General features: G+C 38.4%; 2 protein-coding genes across 4 annotated transcripts in view; one reads left to right on the top strand and one right to left on the bottom strand.

The window, feature by feature from the left end:
- The window catches only part of LOC137276748 (uncharacterized), an 83,827-nt gene extending 80,302 nt beyond the window's left edge, over window positions 1-3,525 (top strand). Inside the window, exons 23-24 of the mRNA XM_067808387.1 lie at window positions 156-318; window positions 2,184-3,525. Of these exons, the coding sequence (XP_067664488.1) occupies window positions 156-318; window positions 2,184-2,228 (208 nt within the window). The 3' untranslated portion in view covers window positions 2,229-3,525. The remainder of the gene's footprint in view (window positions 1-155; window positions 319-2,183) is intronic.
- A 1,189-nt stretch (window positions 3,526-4,714) lies between these two features.
- Window positions 4,715-21,191, bottom strand: LOC137277837 (uncharacterized). 3 transcript variants are annotated; one of them, XM_067809799.1, is made up of 10 exons: window positions 21,040-21,191; window positions 15,984-17,715; window positions 14,630-14,764; window positions 13,965-14,021; window positions 12,046-12,246; window positions 11,388-11,591; window positions 10,946-10,975; window positions 10,462-10,587; window positions 9,585-9,711; window positions 4,715-8,488 (listed from the first exon to the last, which is right to left on the bottom strand). In XM_067809799.1, exons 2-10 carry the CDS (start codon window positions 17,686-17,688, stop codon window positions 7,762-7,764), a joined length of 3,312 nt encoding a protein of 1,103 aa, XP_067665900.1. In that variant the 5' UTR covers window positions 17,689-17,715; window positions 21,040-21,191; the 3' UTR covers window positions 4,715-7,761. The 3 variants fall into 3 exon arrangements, with proteins under 3 accessions (XP_067665900.1, XP_067665901.1, XP_067665902.1); XM_067809800.1 differs by having other exon boundaries at window positions 21,056-21,177; XM_067809801.1 differs by lacking the exon at window positions 21,040-21,191 and adding an exon at window positions 19,274-19,472.
- Window positions 21,192-22,234: the final 1,043 nt, after the last annotated feature.

Genomic DNA, 22,234 nt, shown 5'->3' on the forward strand with positions numbered 1-22,234 from the left:
CTCCTATATCAAAAGTTTCTTCAGAGATGCGCCCATACAAATGTATGACTTAGAATATTAACTTTTTCTGTTTTGAATTATTTTGTTAAAAAGATAAAACCAGTGATAGCTTTCTTTTTCCTTGTCGACAGCATCAGTTCCTATCAATCTTTCAGGACGGGTCCGGTTTTAAAGACAGTGAATCGACATATGGTGAACTCGACACCTCCACTGATTGCATCTGGAATTATACCACCAAGACGGTCATCTGTAACATCAGAACTGACCAACCAGAAATTAGATGACCGGACACGCATCACTCGCTCTTCTGGACCATTGGTAGGTATTCAGGTTGTTTCTATGGTAACCTCTCAATTATCAGAAATCCCCTTTGGTAGACAGGATAACATGGCATTGTTTAATCCATTAATCACATGATCATGACTGGTCTGCCTAATGGGACAGGTACTAATATTGGGACCAATTCATCACCCACAGATTCCAGGTATTCTGGTTAACTGTGCCAGCCCTACTGACCTGGTTGATTAATGTCATTGTATTAAAATTGCATCGACCAATGCTCATGATATCAAACTGATTTGTCTGAGTTGAGACTTAATTGATTGTTTACAGACCAACATCATCTAGCTGTAATATCACCGAGTTTGGCTTGAACCATCAAATATGCAAGAAATGTCAATATACATGTATTCTTAAAACATATTAATATCATAACTCAGCCTGATATCAAAGGTGATGTGACACAATGTTATTATTTCAACAGTTTAACTGACGAGAGTAAGTATCTCTGTGTATGGCTACTGGGTTTGTTTTGGTGCACATTGGTTTTGGATACCGGTCACAGATTACAGATGTCTGTATCATAGATGTGATAGAAAGTTGCTTGTTGTGGTGCAGTTAGCTTCCATTGCTCTGCTTGTTGTTCACCATTGTGGTAGACAAGCTGGATCTCATATTATGTAAGGGGTGATAGGGTAGCTTAATGGTATATGGTGTTAAGCCCATTTCCAGTGTCCCCTGCCATGATAATGCTGGAATATTGCTATAAGCTCATGTTCCCAATGTTAAATTAACTGTAACCAATGAGCATTTGGAGATAAGGCAAGAACAGGAGATCTTTGAGTCAAGAAACTGTGTCTGGAATAGCTATCCATGTCAATCAGCCACATGGTATCTCATTGAATGGCATTAGACAAGTATTCAACATGCAGTCAAGTCATCATGAGTGCAAGAGTGCAATATTTTGAATGTGGCACTGAGGTCCTTTTAACCTTCCCCAATGCAACATTCTGTTACTGTATAAAATCTGTTGACACTTGTTTTCTTAATCAAAGTATTGCCTATGCACTGATTTTTGGTTTCTGTGAGAAAATGGCACTGGGCACATTTGACTGACAATTCCTGAATTCTGAAACATTCTATACTCAAGGAATAATGGCTACCTCCTCCCCCTTTATCATCTCTGTGAAGCTCTCCTGAACTTCTGTGTATATGTGACAAAACATAATTGTAGTCAGTGAGGAAGCCTCATGGTTAAGGAGTTTGATGGGTACAATGTGTGAATTAATTTCTTGTACCACCAGATGTGATATTGCAAAATGTTGATGAAAGCAGCATCGAATATATTCTGTCACAATACTGTACAATACTGTGTCCATATTAAAACTGAATTTATTTGTCAGTTCATATTGTTTACTTTTGTATAAGCTTTTTAAATCAGGAGCTTTTAAGTATCTAAAAGTTGTGAATGTGGTCAATAACACTCCATACTCCATCGAAATATTTGAGCCCTGGGGGTGGTGTATAAACTATAGATGACCTAAATAATCAAGAGAGTTGTATGAGTAGGCAGTTAAGATCATTTTAGTTAATTTACCTTGTTTAATTAACATGAATATCTCACATACAGACTCCATTTTGCCAAACCTACATCTTGTCTATTTGATCATAGTTATTCAACTTACTGTTTCATCTGTTGTCGCATATCCAGTTCACACCTTCTTCAGAACAGAAGCATATCACTGTCTTACCATATTGGTAGGTAAAAGAAATCGATCACTGTTAAGTTTATCAGTTTCAACTGAATCAGAGATTATATGTCTCTTTAGAAATTTTCATGAAGTCTTCCATCACTTACATTTCTGTTTCAACATACATAAAACCAATGATATTTCTGTCCTCAGATAGGCAGTCTGCGATCTAATGGTGTCCATCAAGGCTTCAACTAAAGGTCACTGTCACTGCAATGGTCAAGATCAAGGCGTTCTCAAGGACAAACAATAAACCTCAGGAAATTATGCTGATGAGAATATATGAAAAGGAGGAATCTGATTGTTGGAATATGTCACTGAAGGTGTCAAGCACACAAACTGAATTTAAACGACAACATAAATGATTGTTCCCCCAAACTCAATGACTGATGTAAGTTTTATGTTTCATCAATATCAACAAGCCATGACCTCATTTACCTGCAGAAGTTCTGCAACAATTTTTTATCTGTGTATTCCATGGTCTCCCTGGTCACAATCAAGGATATGACCAACACATTGACTGAAGCAATATGGAGACTGTGTTAAAGATAGAAAGAGTTGCTTCCATTCCCCCATAATCTTTCTCCCGCAGATTTACCGAGGTAACATGAAGTGGTTCAACCCTGTACTGTAAATAATTTGGGAGTGTTTAGTTATATTTGTGATTCCTCTAGTAATTGTTGTCAGATTTTGTTAATAATTATAGTATATATCAATTAATAAATATCATTCAGGATAGGGGAATGGGAGGAACTCTTACCCTAAGGATGAGTCACAAAACAACAGCCTGCACAAGGAACATTCACTGTCCATGATTATTCAGTAGTGTGGACTGTGAAAAGCAAGGAAATTAGAGTAGAGTCAAGTCTGCTATCATCCTCCTTCCAGTGATCTGTGATTCAGTAGCATAAGATGCTTGTTATGAACATAACTGACTGCATAGAACAATGTGTTAGTCAGTATTCATGTTGACCAGACACATGAGAATATCAAGAAAAAAAAACAGTTGAAAAAAACCCTCAGCCATCATGACTGTATTCACCTCTGCCTTATTAAATAGGGTCAAGGTCATACTCAAAATGAGGCAAGGTTGAACCACAAGTAAAGGACTACAGTGTACTAGAGAGTCTGTCTGCACATTCTATTGTGTCATAAGGTACTGTGCTTCCTGATGCATGCAAGGGGAATATACTTGAAATAAGTATCAGGGATAATATTCCAACTAGTCAAGAAGACAGAAATACGGAGGACATCACCAGTAACAACAGCCAATTATGTCCACTGACATCTCAGACTGAGTCTGTTGCTATGACTACAGAGGTCTTCGATATAGACAGTGTTAAAAGTTTTTTAAGAAGAAAAGTGGAGAGGATTGGAGATGCTTTCTTTCATGTTATTTTCAAAATACGGTCAAATGCCTTGTATGGCAGTACATTTTTACAATGCTTTGATCAATGCTGAATGTAAATATAATTGTATAAATATATGAACAGTTTCACATTCACTTTCTCATGTTACACCCAATTATCCTGCCAAACAAGCTCCAGGGCTCTGTTTCACAAAACTCTTGTAAGCCTAAGATTGTGAAAGTATTCTCATAGGCATTGTACCTCCCACACTGTAACACAGGAGCTATGGATGCTAGGAGAAAAATTGCAGAATCTTAGGCTTACGAGAGCTTTGTGAAACAGGGCCCAGGAGGGTAAGGTCTGCAGATGGCTTTGGAGAGTTACATATCTTTGGCATTCCAGGAACCAAAGACTGCGGGGTTAAATCCTGGCTGGATCTGATTATGGTCCAAGATTTGTGAGGACCTGTCTGTTTGGGTATAACCAAAGTGGTTTCAGCGACGTGCATCCCTAATGGCTTTCCTCCTTCATTAAGCCAATAAATCTTATGTATGTAGAATGTTGTTAAAGCTCACTTCCCAGCTTGCTCCCTCTAAGAAAAGGGTTGTTAAAGACTGTTATTACATACAAACAAATCAGGATTTTCTTTCACTTCTGTACTGTCTTAACCAGGACACTCACTTGGAATTCCACTTTCTCAGTAAAGTACAAATTTATGCACTTTTTGTCCAATCTGGGATTCAAACCCATACTCTCAGAGTCGGGCATATTATCAAATGCACGCAAAGTCAACCATCTAACTCACTCAGTCACTGCATTATGATCATGTATACAGGAGATACGGCCTAGAGTACAATGTTCATAGCATAGCATTGCACTAGGTGGTATTACAGCTCTATGTCAGCAGGCTGCATGTAGTCAAATCTAGACCAAGAATCCAGTGACTGATATCATGAACAACATGCATAAGCCATGTCAACGAGTCTGACCCTTCATAATCCAGTTAGTTACCTCTTTCAGTAAGCATGGGTTGCTGAATACCATTTCTGCATTAACCGTGTCAACGAGTCTGACCCTTCAATAGAGTTAGTTACCTCTTTCAGTAAGCATGGTTTGCAAAAACCAATTTTAACACAGATCATCACATTTCAAGTCATGTGAAGAGCTTTGCTCTACATTCACTATTTAATGCTCACAATGCAAGTAAATGTGGGTCTTGTTATTGACGATACAGAGCACAAACTCTTCTGCTGTAAATCAACAGAGCTCATAGGCAAGTCAAATTCTTTCAGAGCATTGTCTGTGCTGACGTAGCCTGAGACAGAGGAAAGGTAGTAATGTGTTGTATTTTTATTCAGCTTGATAGGCAGTTACATTGCAAATATACAAAAATAACCTTGCATATTTCCATATTTTAAGTAAATACTCCTGCATCTGATTGAACTATTGGCAAATCCAGTGACACATCAGTTATTGTTTAATGCCTCACTGGGCAATATTCCAAGGCTATATGTAAATTATCACCCACAGAAATAGCAATCTTCAACAAATACAGAACATCCTCTTAGGATCGTGTGACACCCAGCTTATCTGCTGAGGAAAATGACTGAAAGTTGTCACTTGGCCTTACAGCATGAAGGGGATTAACTAATGACTTGCTCATTCAACAAGCCATAACACATTATCACTACTAAACAATGAGATCAGAAAGCTGAAAAAGAAAGATAACAAGACACACAGTCTTGAGGTAAAGGTCACTAGTGAAATGTCACATTCAGGATTTTTGTATCTATAAAGCTTCAAGCATTGCTGACTGTACTAAACTACCATGCCACAGGTTAACATGAAACCCCACTCAGACATTACATCCTCATTGCCAGTTGCAGGAAGAGTAACCAAGAGCACACATACCATCTTTAGATGACTTTAAGTCTGATGTGGCTAGAGGACTCAACCAGAGATAATACGCTCTGCAGACAGACATTCCACCAGGGAGGTGGTGCACTTCTAGGACATCAAGACCCAAAAGTCCCAGCAACCGATGGAGTGATTGATGACCTTTATTGGAGGGAGTTGTGGATTTTGTATTGTTATTATCTCTGCCAGACCAGTGGACTGTAATGTTTAAAGCATAATGGTTCATGAAAGGAACAACAGCAATAATACCGAGTAATGTTCCAAGCAAATGTGATAAGTTTATCATAAAACACAGAACTTTCATTACACACACAAATGAAATCAGAACCAACCAGTACAAATAATTGTCTTAAAAATCTTCAGGAATGTTCCTTGTGGACTATTATGACATGTCACCATACATACTATGCCCTTTGAAAGAAAATCTATATGTTTAAATATGGCAATATTATATATTATATGATAAATGTCCAGTTTGATTTTTCATAATCAACTACATCAGTAAATAACACACATATTATCATTATGTAACATGTTAAATGGATGGCACAATCCTTGACAGTCCATAATCTGGTCTGTGTGATGACTAGTGATTCTGACTGATCCTGATGTGAGGGGAGACCTCATATCTGATCTTTTCTACTCTTATATGGCTCATATATTCTGATTGTGTCAATAAACAGCTGATAATTATTGAGTGAGTAAGGTTTTACAACTCCTAGCAATATTCTAGTAATATCATGGTGGGGGACACAAAAAATGGGCTTCACACATTGTACCCATGGGGTGAATTGAACTCAGCTTATCAGTGTGACCAGCGGACACTTTAACCACCAGGCTACTGCACTGCCTCAGCTGGTAATTAAGATGTAATTATGTTGCATGGTACTGTGGGTACATATAGTATCTAGATTACATTACAATGAGTTCAAAAGTAGCCATTTCGCTTCGGCATGATTATGACATCCTTCTGTACATGATTACCCAACAGAGCACAAAGTCCAGCATAACACAAAAAAAACTCTTGTCTACTGACATGCATTACAATATTGGGGGCAGTTTAACTACAGATAAATGCATATAATACAGAACTGCGTAAGTAAGTCGTCAAGCTAGCACCTGCTGGTAAAAGGAGCACTAATACCTTTCTCAGAATGTAAACAAAACGCATAACCATCATACACAAAAGAACTGAAACAATAAATAAATATAATCTGTTCAAGATATAACGCAATTCATCACAAACAACAACAGAAATTACATTGCAGAATATATGTAAGTAGTCTAAATGCTTACATACCCTCATACTGTATTAGGATAACAAATGTTTACGCAATAATATTTTACGTCACAAAGTTTTTGAACTCTTGATTGTGGTTATCCAAACAGTTTCTGCTTGCAGACATTTAATAAGATAATCATTGCAATAGGTATGTCTGGTCATGATAATATTTGAAAAAAAGAACCCAACACATAGTCAGAAATGTGGTTGGACCCTGTAGTCCTTAGCCAACATAGTTTTCACTACTGACAAACACAAAATATGACTGATCATTGGGTTCTGTTCACTGCCTTCCTTGATGAAGTGCCACACCCCATGAATGCATCATCCAAATAGATCCACATAGCAAAGCACCATTAAATGTACACACATTTTATCATTGTTGGTGTGTAGAAAGTACATCTACCAACCAAACAAATAACAAAAATAGAATTTTCTCTATCATATATACCAAGTAAAAAATAGTTAGGGATATAGGTAAATTTTCAAAGTATGAATAATAATCTACTTATTCTTTGACAGACTGATAAAATATCAATCCTAACATGCCAATATCCCTAACTTTTTTGTTCAGTCACTGTACATACAAAGGCAATATAAAGTCTAATATTTATAATGTTTCATGCGTTTACTGGCTGAAGCACTACTGACTATTTTGTACATTATCATACATATCAACTAACACTGGCTTCCACAGAATATATTTCACTGGAGAGATCAAGTCCTCTCTCCTCAGAAACATCTGTGCCATGGAACTCAAACATCAGTTGCCATGCTATCATAATCAGTTGACCAGACATGCCTCTCTCACTGAAGCTTGTTGAATGTGCTTCTCACACAAACACTTCAGGACTTAGGAAGAATGAGCTTTTATGATAAACAGAATTACACTCTTGTGTCTTTTGATTAGAGACATAACAACACTTCTTGAGTATCCTGAGTGATTTCCAGAGATGGTGCATGTTTCCTGATTTGTGACACAAACATGTTAAAGGGGTAATACACTTTGGCCAACTGAAAAAAAGATGGAGTGCCACTTTAAGAATACTGACTTTCAACACCATATAATTAGAGCTAAGTAACTGTCCATGATACAATTTCAGCCACTGTAAAATGTATGATATTTGAGCTTTGACTCCTGTGGTTCATCAATGAATACTTTCTGCTTCTGATGTAAATGGCATCATGTGTAGAAATGATGAAATGCAAGGAGGACATCATCATGGCTGCTCTCAAGCTGAGGATGTTGTTGTCTATTCTTCTTCTGTGCTAACATCTGAACATGATAATCCACACTTTCATGAACTGTCTTCAAGAAAACACCATCTGCTCTCACAACTTCTCGTCTGAACTGCTGACACTGCCCACAACGTTCTTTTTCAAGGGGACACTTTGCATTCAATGCTTTTACAATGCTAAAAGTAAAGAAGCTATGGTCATAGTCATGGAAAGACTTCTCGTCACTTGTGGATGACGACCACTGGTACACACAGGTGTCTCCTCCTTTGGATCCAGTGTCATCCTGTATTTCATCCAGATTCCACAATTTTGGGACATATATTTCCGGATCAGTGTCATCTTTGGAGCAGCTACCTATTGACAATGAGAAATCCTCTTCATCAACCTCAACGGTCATGTCTGCTCCAGCGCTATAGCAACAATCCAGAATGATAACAATCTTCTCCACATCCAACTTGCTGAGCTGTTGCTTCAATCTCCTTGGCGTGATTGTGTCATTAGTTTTTCCCAATTTCAGTGACTTCTTGTCATTGTGCCCAGAGTAGAAGAAAAAGAAAACAGATGGACCCTTCTTTTTTTTGATCTTTGATTGCAGATCAGAAAAGGCTTTAATCACTTTTTCGTACATGGTTCCTTTTGTACCTGGTGTCAGCACTTGGATGTTCTCGTTCCTGCAGCCAAAACAACACAGGAGGTTCATCATATACTGGATACAGGAATAATAAATGTTTCATTTCTCACTGAGCTATTTTGGAGTGTACTGAGAGGCCCAATTGTTAAAACTGTGAAACTCTATATTAGAATTGGTCTTCAGCTACCCATGTTTGTTGTAAGAGGTGACTCACAAGATCCAATGGTCAGGTTTGCCAACTTGGTTGACATTCGTCAGTTGGGAGATCGATGCTCATAGTGTTGATCACTGGATTGTCTTGTCCAGACAGACACATCATCAACAAAGTCACCAGTCTTGATCTATTGGTATCATTGTATGACCAGAATAGGTTACTAAGGACCAATTCTAACCCATGGCAGTACTATCTTGTTGTTCTGAGAATCTTGGCAGTTAGAATTAAAAATCACTGATCACTGTCTTGAATAGGTCACCAGTATAGGTCACAAGCATTGTTGAGAGATATCGCTACTAGACAGTTTAACAACAGGATCTACTTGCATAATTCAGTATGTATTTGTTGACAGTATAGTATATCTGAAGATTCAGGATGACAGAAAGTGGTTCAGCTTATGTGGATTTTAAGGGTCAGGCTAGGACTTAGATTATCAATGAGACTGGCATTCTTAATGTCATTTACTGTATTCAAAATACTAGAAACATCTGTCAAATCTTGTAATTTGTCAAAGTAAACACCCAAACTCATCACTTGCTTTTATTTCCTCGGTTACTACACAACAGAAAACAAACTAACATAAGGCCCTAGATTTCTTCTTAGTTGGTTTAAAAATTGTTTGACTTACCAAACTTACAGATAAGCACTGCTACGAATCATAAAACAATCTTACCATGGAAAGAAAACAGAAGATAACTGTCAGGTTTTTTGCCAGGATGCTATATGTATTGTTCACAATTTGTAACAATGGTGAGATCTTGAGAGTCTTCCATTTACCTATGCTAAAAAGCAGAGTACAGAATGCATGTTTATTATTATTGATTTTTCCAATTAGTTTCTCATTTGAAGGATTTTGTCAGACGATCTCATGAACCAAGTAAAGATATATTTCAGTGAGTAACCATGGTTACCATGGACTCACCTGACTCCGATGATGTCGTCACACTGTAAAGCTCTTTTCATATATTCAACATCCTTAACAAACATCTTCGCTACTTTTGAATTCTTGTCATGTCCAGCCACCAGTATAGCATATGTATTTTCATGACCTGAAAAAACATGTTTCTACATATGAGTAGACTGAAATATAGATATAACACTTCAACCAAAAAGAGTTAAAAAACTGTCTTTAATATAACATGAACGAAGGGAATATAAGGGAATAACTAATCCACTGCTCCAACAGCAGTCAATTTACTAAATCTGTACTTTTGCGAAAAATGTATTCTCCCATGATGTAAAGATGCATGAAACTTTTTGGATGCCCTTACAAGATGGTTGACAATGGCTACAGAACCAGTACAAGCAAATATTTTCTACTGCTGTTCAAATAACTTCTCATTTATAACAATGATGAATTAGTTTTTAACTTTTCATCCATACATCATCACATCTTATTTTCCCAAAATTCATAAACATGAATGAAATAACCGTTGTGAAAGTGTTCCCTTTGGTAAATATTTTGAGTGTTTTTGTTTGTTTGTTTTTTATTAATGTTGAACTCAGTAATGTTCCAGCTATATATCATGGTTGTGTAAAAGTAACAAGGGCAGATAACTCTAAATCAAAGTGAACGAATCTGGTACTTCCTGTATTTTGTGCTGCACATTTAAGTCAATATACTGTACTATCAAATAGTCACGTGTAGTATCGATGCATTGATACTTTTTCATTTCTACCACTAATTAACTGATATCAGAGACTCAACAATCCATCCATAGTTCAACACATTGCTACAGCCATATTGGCCTGGTGGAGATTGACCTGTAGTTAACCCCTGAATCTGCAACTGTCCCTACCTATTGGTGAGAAACACAGGCCATGTTTGGGACAGCGTAGTTGGTCACGTCGTCCAATCTTCAGACACTGGATACAAAACACTGCACAGTGATCACCACATTTCTCAGAGATGGGCTTCAGCTTTGCTATTAAGAAGAAAAACGAATGTTATCACACTGAACAGTACACTGAATCATTACAACATTCCTACATGAGGACAATAATCACCCTTCAGTCACAGGTCAATACAAAGACAAAGGACAACCTTTAGGTGGTATTTTAGAAGTTGGGAAGTATATATACAAACAATCTTTATGGATAAAAACTTCTCCTTTTCCTGAATGCAACATTTCAATGCAGGTTCTTGACAATGGTACAATAATCCGTATTGAAACGTAGCACTCACAAAATAAAGAAGTTTCTGTCCATAAACTTTTTTTGTATACAAATAATATCTGCCAGCTTGATTTGGAAGAGGATGCTAAATATAAGAACCATAGTCACCTGCAGGAGCGTTCTTGCACCGGTGACAACCTGTAAGCAGACAAATTGAATGACAAAGTGCTACACCATTGTAAAAGATGTGGTTATATCAACAATTTGACAAGGTGGACATGTAAAGTATTGAGTTTTAGCCAGGTTTTCAATAAACACAAAACAATGAACTAGTTTGGCAAGAGCAAAAAGCCTGACTTTTACAGTCGGCTAACTCATTTGCCTCAGAAGATTCCCATTATCAGTCAATTAAATAACCTGGGTTAAGAAGGTTTAACAGGTGCTTATTATATACTTGCACAACAAACAAATCTTCTGACTACTTTTTCATTACAGAACTTGTGTGCACTTACAACATAACTTCAAAACTTCAGAACATCCATTAAAAGGGCAGACTATGGGAGATAATCAACAAATATGTAACCAAGATACCACTCATCAGTCTACTCACATGTCAGACTGGTTTTATGTATATCTTTGTTCTTCTTCTCCTTGACTCTTACGTATTCTTCTTTACATTTGGTGCTGGTGTCAGGTGAGTCAACACACAGCCAGAACTTGCTGAGCACCTGAGTGTAGCCTGTGACTGTCTGGATGTAAGAAATGACGTACATGCTCACTCGCGTTGACAAAGCAGGGTCTCGTTGAAGGTCCTCTGAGCATAGCATTTAAAAGGAAATGTTAGCAGTGTAAACTACTTCACACAGATACTATTTACATACAAAGCATACATAAGTAAAGATGTCACCTTCTCTTTTTTGAGAGTAATGAAATCATGCTGAGATACATAATGTCAAAATCATTCAAATTCAACACTGCTAATGGAAATGTGAGTTGTGCTTTAATGCTCCTCTGAACGGTACTCCATATTAATCAAGGGAGAAAACTCTGTCACAAGAATGTCACTACGACAACTGTGACCCCTATCCACTCAGGGAAATATTAGGCTGCAGTGACAATCACTACATCTTAACTGGTTTAGAAAGTGACAAAGTCAAAAAATGACAGGCAACTAATACGCACGTAATCATGAAGAGTTTAAAAAAATGTAGGACATTTCAGGAAACTGAGTCATTAGAGTGAGAGGCAGAAGAAACAAGACTACACACCAAAATACGCTACTGGAAACAGGACAACGCTGTTTTGTGTGGACTTCTTCCTGGCTTCTGCTTCTCCATACTTGATACACCTGAGCAGGGCGTTGGCCACCTGCACGTCAACAGCATGGTCATATTTACAGTGAAACACACTACCAGCCTTTGACAGCCCTCCACTTGTCTCAAACACCTTGTTGTGTGACAGAGATGTTTCTGTAAACAAATAAAAAATCAGTAGACACATCATTTTAATTTTTTCCATTTCTATATAAAACTGACAGTGAGTGAGTGAGTGAGTGAGTGAGTGAGTGAGTGAGTGAGTGAGAGCGAGTGAGTTTAGTTTTACTCCGCACTCAGCAATAATACAGGCGGCAGTCTGTAAATAATCCTGTCTGGGCCAGCATCGATCTGCACATTTGGGAACCGATGACATGTGTGAACCAAGTCAGTGAGCCTGACCACCTGATAGCGTTAGTTGCCTCTTGCGACAAGCATAGTCACCTTCTATGGCAAGCATGGGTTGCTGAAGGCCTATTCTACCCCAGGACCTTCATGGGTCAACTGACTCTAAATAACTAATGACACAATTGTGTCTATTTGCTTTGTAACTCCCGTCAACAATATTCCAGTGGTTTGAACACAATTAGGCTGCACTTTAAAATGTAAATCTCATCTCATTCATTCACCATGGTTGGACGGTGGGTTTCAGATTACATTTTCTGAAATGATAACTGTGAGATAACAAGTTCACAAAGAGACTGGCCTACACTTCTTATCCCCTGAATTCCTTTTTGATTGGTTGTTTCATGAAACCCCTTAGCACAAACTCGCAGGGAGTGGGCAGGTACGAGGTCTGTGATTTCTTGCCACATCTTTCATTAAAGGACAAATGACAGACCTTCGACCCAATTTCCATCAGGTCCTAGAATACAAAGGCCTCTCTGTCGTCAGTTCTAGAAGGCATGTTCTTCTGAACTGGCCCCAGCATCCACATCATTTGGGTGAAAGGCAAGAGAGCTTGTAAGCTCTCCATGCAATGTTTTGTCCTTGTAAAATGTGTTGATAATCCCTTCTCAATCCTAAGTTTAATCAGTGATGGTCAAGAAACAGGAGAGGAACTCCAGCACAAAATCTTGAATTAATACTCCACAAATGTGACTGCTCACATAAACTGATGATACACAGTATCAATAACCTCAGCATCATTGTACACAGTTGGCTTCCAGGCCAATAATGAAGTCACCAAAGATGACTGTGCCTGAACACTCCAGAAGACCCTTGGGTGAGGTTGATATGGTGAGTGAGTTGAGTGAGTTGAGTTGAGTTGAGTTGAGTTGAGTTGAGTTGAGTTGAGTTGAGTTGAGTTGAGTTGAGTGAGTGAGTGAGTGAGTGAGTGAGTGAGTGAGTGAGTGAGTGAGTGAGTGAGTGAGTGAGTGAGTGAGTGAGTGAGTGAGTGAGTGAGTGAGTGAGTGAGTGAGTGAGTGAGTGAGTGAGTCAGTTGGGTTTTACACTGCTTTTAACAATATTCCAGCAGTATGATTCAGGGGACACCAGAAATAGCCTTCACACATTGTAGTAGCCCTGTGGTGAATGGATTTCGAGGCCACTTTTTGGAAACTTCCAGCAAAATCATGGTGAGGGACTCCAGGATTGGGATTCATATTTCAAATGTTTTAACCAGTGGTCTTATCCTCTGCCCATACTAAGGAACTGACTACAACTAGTGGTCACATGTTCATGCAGGGACAGATCTTTTCAGGTTGTTTACTGTTGATAATAGAAGAGAAAGCGCATAACATGAGATAAGTTTAAAAAGTACTCACTTCTTATGAAAAAGCATGTGTTGTTGAAGACCAAGCACAACCGGGATCTTCATGATGGAAGACAATAGTGTTGTTTAAACATAATAAGTTGTGGTTAGCAGTACTTACTAAAAACCTCTCGGGTCTCAGTCACTTCTCCAATCTTATCCAGCAATAGATGGTTTCCTGCAACAAGACTTGATGAATTACTCCTTGTGAAGGATGAGTGAATAATTATGCTTTACTGACACTCTGACACACTGATCCAGGATACCATGGAAACACATAGTCACATGATCTTCCATTATGCCCATTCAGGAGGAATGTGCCCTGAGTAACTGAAGGGTATGCATGGGGTCACTACTAACCAAGGTGACTGGTTGATGTTATTGATGTACTTTGTGCATTAACTAGTTAATATTTATCTTCAAACATTTACATAAGTAATTACTGAGTGACTGTCGTTCTACTGTTTGGAGACATGGTGCTGACTGAGTTTAGTTTTATGCTACTTTTAGGAATATTCCACCAATATCAGGACGAGTAGGGGGGTGGGGAGGGGAAAGGAACACCAGAAATGGGCTTGACACATTGCATCCATAGGGGGAATCAAACCCTGGTTTCCAGTGTGACAAGCAAACACTTTAGCCACTAGGCTACCCCACCATCCCTCAGTAGTATTGAAATGAATTTTAATTCAAGGCTGGTTCACAAAATAGCATTATATGAATAAATAACATACTTGCACCTATTGAAAAAAAAATATATTTGTCTTTGAAATATGTTTTTCTTACCTGTCTCAATATTGCGTTTATTCCACAGACAGATGATATAATCACATCGGATGCTGCACAAGTCAGTTTGCGCTAAGCACAATGGTTTCAAAGAAATCATCTTCTTTTCAGGTAACTGGCCATCAACCCATTCACCTGAATAAAGAGGGAGATAAGTATTGGCTCATTTCATGTAATGTCTCACCATTTGGGTGGTATCACTTGGCAAATAGTAACAGTGACAAAAATACACAGAATGGCAATACATGCATCATGTTTAATGTAACCTGGAACAGTACATCCTCCTTGACTCAACATGGTCTAACGTGGAACAGAACAATCATCTTGGCCTCTGACTGGTCATGGTGTAACATGGTACAGAACAATCTTCTTGACCCACTACTGATCATGGTTTAACACAGAACAGGACAATCTTCTTGGCCTCTGACTGATCATGGTCTAACAAGGATTAGAACAATCTTCTTGACTTCTGACTGATCATGGCCATGGTCTAACATGGAACATGACAATCTTCTTGGCCTCTGACTGATCATTGTCTAACAAGGACTAGAACAATCTTCTTGACCTTGACTTCTGACTGATCATGGTCTAACATGGAACATGACAATCTTCTTGACCTCTGACTGATCAGGGTCTAACATGGAACAGAACAATTGTCTTGGCCTCTGACTGGTCAGGGTCTAACATGGAACAGAACAATTGTCTTGGCCTCTGACTGGTCAGGGTCTAACAAGGTACAGAACAATCGTCTTGACTCACTACTGATCATGGTTTAACACAGAACAGGACAATTTTCTTGGCCTCTGACTGATTATGGTCTAACAAGGACTAGAACAATCTTCTTAACCTCTGACTGATCATAGTCTAACATGGAACAGGGCAATCTTCTTGACCTCTGAATGAGCATGGTCTAACATTGACCAGGACAATTGTCTTGGCCCTCGACTGATCGTGGTCTAACAATGGAGCAGAACAATCTTCTTGACCTCTGACTGATCATGGTCTAACATGGAACAGAACAATCGTCTTGGCCTCTTGACTGATCACGGTTTAACATGGAACATGATAACATTCTTAACCTGACTGATCCTGATCTAACATGGAACATATCTTCTCTTTTCATCTGACTCACAATGGTCTAACATGAAACAGAAGAGCCTTCTTGGCATCTTACTTATTACCATACAAGCACAATATAGACATGGGTTCAACATTTATAATTAACTGAATCACTTTGAAAACTCACTAAAGATGTTTTAATATTTGAACACAATTTACCACAAAAATCAAATGACACATAGCCTCTATTAATGAATTCCCCTGCCACTGGTATGACAACTAAGGACATACTTACCTTGTTGTGCTGCATGAGCTGAAAGAGGTACATTTCCAGTACCCATACCTTCCCTGGAGTTGGCTCCAAGAGGTATTGATTCAGTGTCATCTTTATTTTCTTCCCCTGCAGTTGGCCTGGCTTTACTTCCTTGACCTTGCTCTCCACAGCTTTGACAAAGAGGATAGGTCAAGCTGGACACTGGCTCATCACACCCAGGTGACTCGCACACATCTGGTAGGGAGGACAATGAGGGATTACTTGCAAATCGAAGATCATGGGGGTAATATGGCTCTAATTGTTGAGTCCTACTTGGTGATTGAAGCTTCAAATCTTCGTAACAACTCATGCAGTAGGGCTCACATTGAGCCACACATTTCCGACCACATTTCCTCTGGCATTCCTGCTCAATCAAAGTAAACCCTGATGGCGAGCTGTAAGATCGTCTTATATTCAGCGTTTGTCTGCTTTTTTCAGGTCTTTTTTCTCCAAACAATTTGTCTGAGGCGACAGGTTCATGGATGTCTGGTATCGTAAGTGTTTTCATGTTGGTAGGTTCTGATGCTCCTGCATATGGAGTGCTAGTATAGCCTCCAGGTCTGGGTTCCACTCCCTGAACCTGACTTCTGTTAGTGGTGCAATTACCAGATGCACCGGAGTTGAGGTTGTTGCTTCCATTGTCATACAGATTCTGCTGAGCACAGTAACCCGGGGGCCCACTGGCATTACGTGTTCTCTCCTTTCCACCAGCATTTCTGAAACATCTACTGCACAGGTAATTTCTTTCCAGCGTTCCAAAAAACCCACAGCCCTTTGTTCTGCACTGATTTGATAAAGACTCATTTCTAGTTGTTTGAGGTTTTTCAGGCTCCATTGTTAACATATTCAGATACTTTTTGAAACAACTGCTGCATTGTCCATTCTGTTCTGCAAGGCCGAAAAATTCACAGTTTGGTGTGGAGCATTTCAATTCACTCCCTATCGCATGTTCAGCCAAGGGAAATGATGAAGATGACTTCTTAATAACTGTCTTATCCATGATCTGACCAGCACTGTAACACTTTCTGCAAAACCCATGCAACTTCTGATACCCAAACTCCTTACAATCAGTTACATGACACTCCTGGAAACTGGGCGTTTGCCCTTCACTATCAACCTGTCCCAAGTAGCACTGAAGGCAAAGTCCATTGGCACTGGTACCTGAATTGCCACAGCCAGAAGTTAGACACTTTCTCCACACAGGATCCAAATACTGACGTTCTGCACATGGTTTGGTATAGCTCCATTCTTGGGATGTTCCACTTGCCTCATGTTCCATAACTGAGCTCTGGGAATGGCTTTGACTTTGAAATGTTCCAGTAAACTGACATTCACCTTCTGAATGAAGTGTGCCTATTTCATGTTTTCCCCGACAATCTTTACAGTAAAAGTCATATTTAGCAAAGCTGACATTTTCACAATTAAGTGTCTTACATTTGTGGGGATGAGTGTTGTAGCATTCATTGCATAATTTTTCTTTCTCAATGCTTCCAAAGTTGGGACAATTTTCTATCAAGCACTTGAAAGGGACAACAGGGTTTGATTCAACCACCAAATCTTCATAGTTTTGACCGAGTCCTATCTGTGGATTATCCTGTGCATGTTGACACATTTGACATCTGCCGTGAAATGCTGGGATACCCATACCAACACACTCAGAGTTGATGCATTCTCGGTAGCTCTCCATTTGTCACCTAGACAAGTGCCTCGCCATCTGAAACATAACCAAACTTCCTTTCAGATTGACCTTTTTTTTGTATGCAACAGACAGCGATGTTCTAGTTAGATCATGGTGACAAATAATCCATAAATATCTTTTGAAATATCATATGTATTCCATTATTAGTTGTCAAGGTTATGTAGGAAGCCAGTTTGATCGCCATGTGACCTTCGACAGATTAAACAAGCAGCGAGATATTCTTTCAGTGTCACATGTCAGACCAGATCTCTTGCCTGTTAAAATGACAACTAGCATCTCTACTGAAATGGTGCACTGAAAGAATAAAGAAGTTGAAATCTATGAGTCAATTCTGTATACGGTTTCTAAATGCCACTCAAAGATGTTGAGTGTGCTGGGTAAAATGCTGATTTGAACAATATTGCAGTTAAATCATGGCATGTCAGCTTTGTGTGGCTAAACAACTTGAAGAGAATCATACAGGGATGGCAACAAGAAAATCGGTTTTCAGCTGAAAACTTTATATTTTGTCATCAACTTCACCTTTGTGAAACCCATGAGAAAGGGCATGGAGCTGACAACTTTCAAACATGAGAAGGATTAACCAGGATTTGAACCTCAGTCATCAGTTTCTGACCTGTACAAAGTGGAGAACTCTTAGATGACTGGACAGGTCAATAAATTACTGAATTATGAAACATAAAAGTAATCATATTATATGCACTTACACATGTCCCAAGTTTTTGTGTAATCCATATACATCAGTTTCATTTGAAACTACATGTATCCTACTGAAACTATTCAAGTTCAAGCACAAGTCATGTTCGCAAACTGATGACAACAGTCAAAGGGCAAGTACACATGAAAATACGCCTTTCACTTTTTCAACATATAAATTATCTATACTATTGTTTCAAGCCAAAACAGCACACATATCACAAGTCACTAATTTATTTTTTCAGTATATTGTCATTTTGCACATTTGCAGTAAGTTTATCTCATTAAAGGGGCACTGATGTGGAGCAATTTCCGTGGACTGGTGTAAACTTTTGTTATTGTTTTTCTCCCGTGAGTACCCGGATGATATCCCAGAATTCGTGACTGGTTCGTGACCTCTGCTGCGCAGTCCGTAAGCGCAATTGATAGTTTAATTATAGACAGATCAACTGAGGTGAAGTCATTTGTACTTCATTACAAATGTATTAGGAAAACAAATGAAACACTTTGAAGGTTAATCATCTGCCAGTGGTAGAAATGGTAAAAAACTATTAGGACGGAAAAATAACGAAGCCAATGTAAGTCTCTATATTTTGTCTCATAACCCTAATTAGTTTATTGTCATATTTGTATGATTCTGAAAATTAATAAAAGAACACACGATTTGCTTATACTCATAGTAAATTTCTAACATAACAGCAACACTTATACATTGTATAGATTGCCAATGTGGATCCTATTTCACACACATACGCGATCTAGTGTGTGTTTTCTGTCATACAGATTCTGCTGAATGCTACAACAAATAAATTAAAACAAAATGCAAATAATGACTGTAAAACAGACTAATTTTATAGCAACAATGTCAGGCTACTACCTTGTTCAGGAATGTATCCATCAATATCCACGTAAAAGAAATCGTATTCCATTCATCTGCAGCTGGTAAATAATCCTGCTCTGTGTCACGTGTCTTACAACTGTCTCATTTGCGAAAAAGTAACACATCGTTTCACGTCTTTCGTTGGTGAAAACTAGATAAACCTCTCATTGGTCTCCCAAGATAGCACACCTGGCAACTAATTGTATGATGTCCACTATTCTAAGTAATTTAGTTAACCAATATTGAGCAGTCAATCAATCAACGCAAGGGTGGTTAATTCTTTGAAGGGAGGATGTTGTTTTGCACTCACACTTTATGACAGGGTGTAATCATCTACACACACTGCCTTTTGACAAATCTGCTAGAAGATAAAAGTAATTAATCAATCAGTGTGTTATCAGTTAATCCTTTGATCGATGTTTGTTTTTGTAACTCAGCTGATAAACCCTCTTGCATCACTTACATGCACATATTACATAACATACAATACATTTGCCATTACAGACCTTAATTTATAATGTTGAGTATTTACTCCAGACAGGAGAAATGCCAAATGGGAACCTTTGTTGAGTAACCGAAGTGGTGTTGCTAGTAATTATACCTGTTATAAATTCATGAATTGACCATCAAGAGAATGATGACAAATAACACGTGTAGGTTTACACCATCAAACGCGAGTTACAGCAAGGAAGATGTAATCTCTGTGTCCCATGCAGCCTGAAAACACTTATGGGCCGAAACTGTTTTGAGGATACCAACGGAATTTCGTTACATAAGGAATACACACAGGCATTTGCTGTGTACTTTGGTAAATAGGTGAAATAAGGTTTTTTTTACGCAAGACAATTTTCAGATTTCTCTACCAAAGGCAAAGTCATCGTTTGTTTTGTTTACGAATTCAAATAAATCAACTGTGTGTTTTATTATCATAAATAATAAACCATTGTAGCTACCATAGCTACCAAAATTTACGTATGCTATTTGCTATCACAGCTCAACCAACACTCAAAACTACCTAAATATAAAGCTTTGCAATCTTCCGTACTGAAACAAATGGCTTGCTACGAGCCTGTAGACATCATATTTTCATGTAACATGATTAAATATCGAGGTTAAAAACACAGAAATAGGATCAAATTGGATCAGTCAGTATACCATCCAAGCATCCGAAAAGAACTACACTGCTGGGATATATGGTTACAATCAGACAAGGAATATCATGGATATTTTAAACAAATGGCATGTGATGGGCATCCGGCCTCCTGACTGTTAAATTGAACAAATTCTGCTAATATGGACAGGAGCCCAGTTCCTTTGTTCGTCAAGGTCGAAGGAGTGGGCGCTGACCAATTTGCGGTCTGTTTTCGTAACTAGACCGTTGGCGAGAAGCATTATTCGCTCCGCATCATTGCCCATTTAACATACACCACGGTTCTGTTGCTTGCAACATCACATCACTGAGGAAAGAGATCCACCCGTAACCCCCATCTTTTTACATAGAATATTTCCACCTTCCAAAGTGTAATGTTCCAACACTGAAATAAGATTACTGATTGTTCTTCATATCTGTTCTAGTTCACTGAATGTATATTTAGGGTGAGGTATGCATGCCGCTGGATCCCCCGGCAATATACTATTAACGACCTAACATAACGTGCTATTTATATCCTACAACAGGACAGACATAATTATCCTGTCACTCAAAAATATATCAATACCATATTTCAAGTGATACCGAAAATTAACTGGCCAATAACACAGACCATACAATCCAAAAACCTTTCAAATGCAAACTTTCTTTAGGGCTGAGAGTTTGCGCCGTCGTTTCAGAGTGACAGCAAACTTCCATATTGGTCGTCGCTATTTGCGTCTTGCCCTTCCCTTCCCTGGAATACGTCAAAGGGAAATCACTTTTACCAAATTTTATGCATACCACTATAAATAATTCGTCTGTGAAGAAAATCTGCGATACAAATAAATATCGACAAAGCACAATGGAGTTTCTCAGATTAAGCCCTAGTATACTTGCATCTATCGCTTACAAAGTGAATAAGATATGCTGAAAACAGAACGCCTTCTAAATATCTTAATGTCATTGTTTTTGTTGACCTACATATTTAACTCCCTTTGATAGGGGGGTAATAATTTATCAATTATCTTTCACTTTGTTTTTCAGAAGAACGTCAGTAGTATAAAAAAACTTTCCTCACATATAGTGATATTAATTATGTGTATGAATAACTTGACTACTTTCTGTTATCAGAATGCTCGTAACAACTCTCTAATATTGTCTGTTTACATGTACCCACAATACGTGCTCCCTTGATCCAACATTTCCCTTTCGGCCGAGCAAATAAGCTACTGGATAAAACGGCCACTAGCTGAAACGAGCCAGAATTTGTTGGCGAAAGAAACGGCCCCGCCAAATACAGCAAAGATAGAAGGATAACTCAATTCTCTAAACTTCAGTCTTATGAAATATCATAGATTATCTCTAGATATCTTTTTTCTCAAAACTGTTGAGAAATGTTTTACACACAATAATTTGTAGATTGCATATGCCCGTTCGCAACTTTTCAAGACATGCAGCATTCCGGTTTGAGGACCTGTGTCATGTCGACTTGTCCGAACTGAATACACAAATTATAATTGCTCAACAACATCGCATAAAGTAATTGTCTATTTTTCCTCTTCATCAAATTAGCTTCTAAATGCCACTTAGGGCAGAAACAGATTAATTAAGTCCAAGATTAGATGAGTACTTAAAGGGGCACTGATGTGGAGCAATTTCCGTGGACTGGTGGTTTCTTTTGTTATTGTTTTTCTCCCGTGAGTACTCGGATGATATCAAAGAATTCATGACTGGTTCGTGATCTCTGCTGCGCCTCCCATATGTGCAATTGATAGTTTGTGTGTAGAATGATGAACAAAGATGAAGTCATTTTACTTCGTTGTTAT

The sequence above is a fragment of the Haliotis asinina genome, chromosome 3, assembly GCF_037392515.1.
Source record: "Haliotis asinina isolate JCU_RB_2024 chromosome 3, JCU_Hal_asi_v2, whole genome shotgun sequence".
NCBI lineage: Eukaryota > Metazoa > Mollusca > Gastropoda > Lepetellida > Haliotidae > Haliotis > Haliotis asinina.

Bases quoted from the DNA above. Each gene is read 5' to 3' on its own strand.
- LOC137277837 (XM_067809799.1), bottom strand. From the start codon at position 17,688: ATGGAGAGCTACCGAGAATGCATCAACTCTGAGTGTGTTGGTATGGGT. The intron at 10,588-10,945 runs GTGACTATGGTT...TCTTCTTAATAG, and splicing joins GTGCAAGAACGCTCCTGCAG to CAAAGCTGAAGCCCATCTCT. The intron at 9,712-10,461 runs GTAGGGACAGTT...ATGTTTTTTCAG, and splicing joins CCTGTGTTTCTCACCAATAG to GTCATGAAAATACATATGCT.